Source organism: Athene cunicularia, assembly GCF_003259725.1.
Source record: "Athene cunicularia isolate RWA chromosome 27 unlocalized genomic scaffold, athCun1 chr27_part1, whole genome shotgun sequence".
Taxonomy (NCBI): Eukaryota; Metazoa; Chordata; class Aves; order Strigiformes; family Strigidae; genus Athene; species Athene cunicularia.
The window spans coordinates 712,699-720,826 of record NW_020799138.1 but is presented as its reverse complement, the minus strand read 5'-3'; the positions used below and the strand labels follow the sequence as shown (position 1 = coordinate 720,826).

The 8,128-nt window shown below is 47.8% G+C and overlaps 1 protein-coding gene across 1 annotated transcript; it reads right to left on the bottom strand.

The window, feature by feature from the left end:
* Positions 1-4,541: 4,541 nt before the first annotated feature.
* On the bottom strand, positions 4,542-8,127 carry KLHL11 (kelch like family member 11; the record flags this gene model as incomplete). The annotated part of the gene is made up of 2 exons (XM_026864589.1): positions 4,542-7,090; positions 7,904-8,127. Coding segments are annotated over 2 exons (1,821 nt in total), but the record flags the coding sequence as incomplete, so codon positions are not given.
* Position 8,128: the final 1 nt, after the last annotated feature.

The following is an 8,128-nucleotide window of genomic DNA, read 5'->3' as shown; positions in this document are numbered from 1 at the left end:
GGAAGAATTGTTGGTAATTTGGCTGTTAATTTTCCTTCTCTCAGAAAAGTTTATGAAACAGATTTAACTTCTACCATTTTCCCTGTATTCTACCCAGATACCCTGGATCAACTTTTATGGATCACGTCTTGCGTTACGAGGATACTCCAGGAGTGAAAATGATTGTAGTGCTTGGAGAGGTGAGTGACACCAGTTCACTCCTATCTGAGAAATACCCACGTGTTTTGTTTTGGGAGCATCTGGCCTTGGCTGCAAGGATGCTAAATAACAGCTACAGATAAGTGGCAGCTATTCAGACTGTTCTTGAATATCCAAGTTTTTATTTCATGCTTCTTTAATCAGAAGAAACTGAATGTATCCCAGACAAGCAGTCTCCTCTACTTTAAAAATAAAAAAGGAGGCTTTGTTCTGAGACTTCAGCTGTTATTCAGTGAAAAAGGGGGGGCAAAAATCCAAGTGATGCTTCCATGTGCCCGTCTTGATCTGGTTTCTACAAAAGTCCAGTTTTGAACCAACTCGGCTCTTTCTTTCTGCAGATTGGAGGCACAGAGGAGTATAAGATCTGCAGAGGTATTAAAGAAGGTCGCATCACCAAGCCGGTGGTGTGCTGGTGTATTGGGACTTGTGCCACCATGTTCTCTTCAGAGGTATGTGCAAAAACGGAGGCAAATGCCTAAAATAAAAATGTATTACAACAGGAATAAAAAAACCCCAACTTTTCTTACTGTGCCTAAACCTTCCAGAATTGCCAGCAGCAACTTAACATGCAGAAGTTACTAACTACAAATGATAAAAAGCTTTTTGTGCTTCTGTAGTCTGCCACTGGAGATTCCAAGGGATTCTCTGTGCTGTAAAGGGAGCCCACAGATCCCAGGGAAAGCAACAGACCGTAATAGCCACCTGCTCCTGCAGTGGGAACGGAAAAGATGCGTGTTAAGCAGCTCTGGAGAGGGAGGAATTTAGGGAGGATGAGCCTGGAGTGATTCCAGGTCAGAAAAGGCTCTGCATATCGCAGTGCTGACTGTGGTTCCCACCAGGAGTTCTGTTAGCCCCAGAAGGGAGGCAGATCTGCTGTTCCTCTGTCACCACTTCCCTAGGCAGTTCTTTACTGTTTTACTCTCTGCAGGTAAACAACTTGTATTCCTCACTGCTCGCTCTCTCTGATTTGTAGGTGCAGTTTGGCCATGCAGGAGCCTGTGCCAACCAGGCTTCCGAAACTGCTGTCGCAAAGAATCAAGCCTTGAAGGAAGCTGGTGTGTTTGTGGGGGCCACCCCAACTCTGCACCTTTGGCACCCGCAGGTGGGAGGATGTGACGGTACCCGCCGGCTCCGCAGCGCCGAGACCTACGACCCTACGACCGGCACCTGGCAGGAGATCCCCACCATGTTCAGTCCCCGCAGCAACTTCGGCATCGCGGTCGTGGATGATCTTTTGTTCGCGGTCGGCGGCTACAACGGCTTTACGACAACTTTCAACGTCGAGTGCTTTGATGCGAACGCCAACGAGTGGCGCGACGTCCAGGACATGGGCACGGACCGCAGCGCCCTGAGCTGCTGCGTGGTGCCGGGCCTGCGCAACGCCCGGGACTACGCTGTCCCGCGAGGAAACCCCCAGGGCAAGCAGCCGGCTGAGCCAGGGCAGCCTGAGCTGTTTCTCCCAAAATAAAAACAACCGATACAGGCCAAAAGAAGCAGCAGTACTTCCAACTTTCATTCTGTGGCACCAGAAAACGTGTGTGTTGGCCACAGCCTAGAGCAACTGTAGAAATAAAAGGTTCAACAGAATGCTAGAGAAATAAAAGGTTTATTTTCGTTAATTCACTTATTACAACAAACTTCAGTAGAGTGTATTTAAGGTAAAGAACATGACAGGAGGGTTTGTTCCCAACGGCCTATCCACGCGTCGTACTTTACCTGACTGGCACTAAGTACAGGAGTGCTGCTGCCCCGAGCAACCTGCTGGAGTTAACGGGGCCAGGAGAGCCCGGCCGCTGCGACCCACGGGGCCATGGACCTGTGAGGAGCATCTGACTCTTAATGGTCTTCAAACATCACGTTAGTCCCACACTTCACATTCGTATTAGTAATAGGATTAGATCCTCAGGAGCCCCTGTTCTATCAGACTTCCACTCAGGACTGTCAAATCAGAGATATGATTTATACCCTAACAGAACGTGGACATCGCTAAAAATAAACCTAAGCCATAAACCACTTATTTTAAGCTTGCTAAAGCCCACTGAATATTACAACATACTATTACAAGGTTGTGTTAAACAGAACCTAAAAAGTTGCAGTTCTATGTGACTCAGTTTGCCAGTAGCGACCAGTCTGTTCTGCGACACCCAAGTTGAGCCAATAGTTCAGATTTTAACATTTGCTGTAATGGAGAAAAATCATATCGAAATAGCACAGCAGAACGCTTGGCACAGTTACTCATAACGCACGCTAAAGAGCCGGCACGTCTTTGTTTCTGGAGTGGGATCCTACTGTAAGAGTCTTATTAAAAATACAAACCCAGCGTATGGACAGAGCTCTCAGGTAGTCAGAAAGTATTTATGTACACATACGGCACCTAGAAACCACTACAGTGACCGCTGGGTGCTAGGCAGGACGTGTCCTACTCCACTAATACTCCGAGCAGAAAGACGGGACATGAAACATGCATTTTGTGGCACGTACTCGGTACAGAGGTACAACTGTCACTAGGAGGAGGAAAGACCACCCTGATCTTTGTTCTTGCACATTAGGAAGGCTCCAAGTCAGCCTTCTAACACGGAACACACACTGGGATCCTCCTGACGTTGAACTCGCCGCTATAAACACACTGAAGGAATTCCCAGGGTTTGGTTTATAAGGTCATTTTATAAACACCCAGCAAGCTACAGCAGCCAAGGGCCACAAGGAATCTGTTAGCGACTCACAGGGCAGCAGGCTAAATTACAGCCAAGGTCGGTAACACAGTTCTTCCAACACCTACATGTGATACAACGGATAGTTAAGACTCATCAGTTAAAAAACACGTGCAATGCAATTGGTCCACTTAAAGTCAAGGCTCAAAAAAAAAAAAATACCCCAACTGCTTAAAAATTCCATAGAACGAGTGCAGCCAGAGAGAGAGCCAAGCGGCTGCTGCTCCCTCCCCGTGCACCCGCAGGCCTGGCTGCCGTCCACGCGTCAGCTCCCCAGGCACTGAGCTGTTCTGACGCCGTCTGTGAGTGGAATGTCTTTAGTAAGCTACACAGCCTGTATGTCAGCCCAAAGTTCTCATCCTAAGTGCAATATCACTTCTGCTTAGAAAAAGACTGCAAGAAGTTTTGGTTTTGCATCCAACTCTGCAGCATGCTGCCACACATTCAACTATTTAGCTTGTTTTCCAACCAAAATAATAATCGTGGTATTTCTCCCGACAAATTGTCCCGATTTGCTGACAGACTACGAGGGGACTTGGGCAGAGCTACCTTCAGTGCTCGTTAAATCCCCACAGCAAAGCCAGAGGGTTGGGGTACGTCAAACCACCTCGGCTGCTTCTGGGCAAAGTGGGGTGAAGTAGCTCAAAATCAGCCCCCACCCGCTGAAGTGGCATCAGTGATGTGGTACCACAGCTGGGAGGCATTTTCAGACCTGGGTTCACAAACCCTGCTGCGGGGGCAGTAATTTAGTTCTTAAACTACTCCAGCCAAATCATGGGGCAAACTCCACCGATTCACCCCTCGCGCACCGGCCTGCAGGAGAGGATTTGGTAACGGCAGCCTCAGACCTGAGCCTCACCTCCTCCCTCTCTTGCGTTAGGCCGTCATCATCGGACAATTTAATCTGCCCTCGCATAGCAATCCAGCAGGCAAATAAAATACCACACGGTTATCACAGATGAGTAAATTGAGACTAGACTGTTAAGATTTTCAAGGTGGTTTTTTTAAACAAGGCTAGATTACTGCATGACAAAAGGACAAGTTACTGATATCAGAAGTGGCAAGTGAAGTGCAAAGAGGAGCATTAAGGGATGCAAATGTCAGAGAAACCTTCACACACTGTGTGGTTGAAAGACTTACCCAGTGTTTCAGACATGATCTAGGTTGCCTGCTGAATTGGAAAATGAGAAGTATCAGCTCAGAAAGCTAAACAATTAGAAAACAAAACAAAAAAGAAACCCAAACTGTTTAGAAATTCTTTTGCAAAGAAGTCGCCCAGATCAAAACCACCAGCAAATCATCAGAAGAACCAAAGACAGCAAACAGATCCTCCAGCACAGTTTGTCTGCACAAACCCTGGAACACCCTGGTTACTTCTCCCTTTCCCCTCCCTAAGACCCCGAGTTAGGCTGCATGTGAAAACCTGGAGGAAGGGAAGGATGGGGACGAAAAGGAGGTAAGAAGGGCACTCGGGAGCACAAACCAGAGCCAGCCAGGGCACTGGGTTATGTAAAACCACCTCAAAATGCCAAAAGGTATCTAAATCAGCTCAAATTTACTGCCACAGTAAGCGGGGAAATTCAGATATTTGGAGACTAAAAGCCCAAGTCTCCCACTTCAGGAGGAACCCACCTGGAGACAGGCTCCGGGGGGCTCTTCTAATCACTTTGCAGCTGGAATTAAAACGTGCGTAACATTTGAGAAAGGATCTACAGGTAGCTCAGGTTTTAATCCATGACTCTGAAATAATCTCATTCTCACTCATCCCCACAGAGGGGCGAGCGGCTGCTTCACCAGTTTTCACTCCTTTCGCCCAGCTGGTCGTTGGCCCAAGTTTCTAACAAAGTCGTCAAAGACAAACTCAAAGCATGTTCGGGGACACTTGAAAAAAACAAATCTACTGCCTCAAGTTCTCTGTTTTAGCAAGTGTCTTAGTGTTCTACCTACCATCCATTTACAAACAAACTCTGCAGCCTCTCTGCAACGCGCAGATACAAAATATTTAATAGACGTAGAAACATCCTGAAGTAATTTTATAAAGAACGATTGTGCTTTTGTTTTCGTATATAACTATTGCACTTGCCTCCAACTCGGGAAAGCTAAGTACACTAACAGCAAATATGTGTGAAGTTTAATCACTGAGAAGGAAAGAATCAAAGGAATGTCAGTATGTAAGTGCAAATAAACCAGGTGCTTTCAAAGCACACACAAATGTAACCACTAAATTATTAAGATAGACATCTTTGATCTTAAAAATAGAACTGTTAGAGATTAACTCTACAGAAATCCTTGAAAACAAAGATCTGAAGAGAGAAATAACAGACTTAATGCTCCCAGAGATATTTCACAGCCCGTTACAGGCCACAGTTACTCCCTGGGCACCATTAAGTAATACTGTTGGATTCACACAGCTTCTCAATTCCCATCCACCCGCAATTTCTGAGCTTCTTAATTCCCACCGTAAGATGCCGGGTTTACGCATCAAATCCAATCAACCCCCTCGTGTCTTATAAAGACACATCAAGCCTAACAAAATGGTTTAGCACGGTATTTCCTAGACTCATCAGGAGGGACGCTCCAGAAGCTAGCACTCGATCTGCGAGCGTGGCATTCTCCGCAAGCTGAGGGTGTGCCGGTGCATTTCCTGCATCTGCCTTTCCTGCATCTGCCTTATTCTATCTTTTTGCCACATCAAATTTTGTGGCATGGGGTATCTTTGTGTTCCCTGCAAGCACCTGAAGGGAATTCTCACGTGGCAGGCTGTCGCTCTGCAGCGAGGCTGAGGCATAGGAGGCAGAAGCATCCAGCGCTTCCTCTCAGCGCAGTACCGATAGGCCTCCTTCCTGTACTGCTTGTCGATATCGTCGCTGTTTTTCCACCCCCCAATGATAAAAACATCATCTTTATAATAACAAATAGCTGCTCCTTCTATGCTAAGAACCTCTGGGGGTAAGCTTTCAAGTATTTCATCTGAGGCCCTGCCAGAGATCTTTATCTTGGCTTCCTCATTATCTATAGGGTAACTCTTGGGGCAGCACGATGCTGTATGGTAAAAGTTTGTGTTAGCGACAGACATCTGAAAAGAGCAGTAATTATCAACGAGTGGCAGAGAGTCCACATCCTGCCACTGCCTGGTTTCAGCATCGTATCTGATAATAACCGCCCTCAATCCGTCTTCACTGTTGCTGTCAACCGGGGTACGAGCAGCCACGTAAACGAACCGGTCTTCCACAGAAACAGCCTTGACATCACGGAGAATCTTTGGTGCCGACTCCAGGTTAAGCCATTTGTCTTGCTCAGGATTGTAAACGGCCACGTCTTTGAAGCCAGGACTGAAATTGCCATGTCCACCGATACTGTACAAGTTTCCTTTAACTTCGGTAAGGCCAAACGAATGCTTTCTGGTTATCAGATTTGAGACTTGCTCCCAGATATTCCTGTTTGGATTGTACCTTTCTACGGTCTTGGCAAAGCCTGGTTCCATGGAGCCAGCCACATAAACGTAAGACTCTGTCACGGCCACAGCATGCCCGTCGAGGTGATTGTGGATGTGGGGCAGGTTTACCCACCTGTCTTCATCGATGAAATACCCCACGCACTCACTCAGGTAGTCTCCTCCCTCCGATACACCCCCGATCACCATAATGACATCCATGTTTTGTCCAAAACGTGGCAGCAACGCTGCGGGACAAGCGGAATGTTGTAGATTACCAGACTGGAGGTTCTCAGACCGCAAGGCGTGACTCTCCACGGCTTCAGACACCAGTTTAACACAGGTTTTGTTGCTCGATACCAGCCTTTCAGATTTGACGTGGCGAGTAAGGTAAGTGGGTTTCATCTGAGACAACCTAAGCAGTTTAAAGAGATCTTCAAAGTACCTCTCCCTTTCATCAGGATTTTTCTGAACCCACTTTAAAACAGTCTCAAAGAGGATTTCTTCTGAGTCCACCGTGATCTCTGAGTCGGAGAGCCAGTCTCTGATGAGATGAAAGGGCAAAGTGTAGAACTCCTCATCTTGGATAACTTTGTGGAAGTTTCTCCTGATCATATCCTGAGCTTTGAGGGCCAGCGGATTCAGGGAATACATGTGCGCTAAGCTGTGAACCGCAACGCAGTTGGAGAGGTTGAGTTTCTTCTTCAGAAACTCCCCGCAGAACTCTTTTAACCGGGTCAGCAGAAACCTGCAGGACAAACGAACAGGGGTGACATGCAGCCCGGCTGCCGCCCGCCAGGCTGCGGCCAGCCCCTGATACAGAGAAATGATTACTTGTTTTGAGATTTATTTACTTATAGAAAACTGCTTAGCAACTTATTTACTTACTTATAGCAAGTTATAGTATTTTTTAAAATATTGCTAAGGACCCTGCTCGCCCAGACTGTTCTGTGGAATTTTACCAAGGACTGCTGTGTTCATCAAAACAAAGCAGTTCGCTGTGAAAATGTACCAAAGGATCACAATGTTCAGGAAAACATTATACTTTTGGCCTTGAGTACCAGATGGCTCTATCTAGCTGGAATTTTGCTAATGAGTAAAGATAGCCCCGTACGAATGGTAGAAGTTCTGTTGGTTCTCTTTAGATAAGATAGAAAGAAAACCGCCTGAAAACCACTCTTGTTATTCTCGAAATCGGCCAAGGGAATCCGCGCATGCTCTGGAAAAAAAAAAAGTGAGAAAGACTCCGAGTCTTCCTCCCAAAGACCCCCGAAGACGCCCCCCGGGGGGCAATGGGCAGGTGCAAAGCTAACATCAACTGCTGACATCGGCTTTTCGGACCAACCCAGCCCTGCTCGCACGTGTATGTTTGTGCTGGGTAACCCAATGCACAGGGATTTCCACACTCGGTAAATTTTTGGTAAAACGTGCGGGGGGGTGTGCGAGCTTTGCGGAGATCCCCTTGCACCTCGGCGCCGGAGTAAACATCCCTGGTTTACAGCTCCATTCGAGCTGCAGAGTCCTTTTCACCCGCGAATCCCCCGCCCCGGGCCCCGCTCACCTGTCGGCCATCTCCAGCACCTCGTGCACGTTGCCGGGGCTGACGCGGATGGTGCCGGTGTACATGAAGCCGACGACGGCCTCCACCGTGTCGGGGTCGGGGCCGCCCTCCGAGCTCCACTTCTGCAGCTCCACGCGGCCCGAGAGCGACTCCGCGAAGCCGCCCGAGAGCAGCGGAGTGAAGTACTCGGTGGCGGCGGCCAGGACGGAGCGGTGCGCCCGGTAC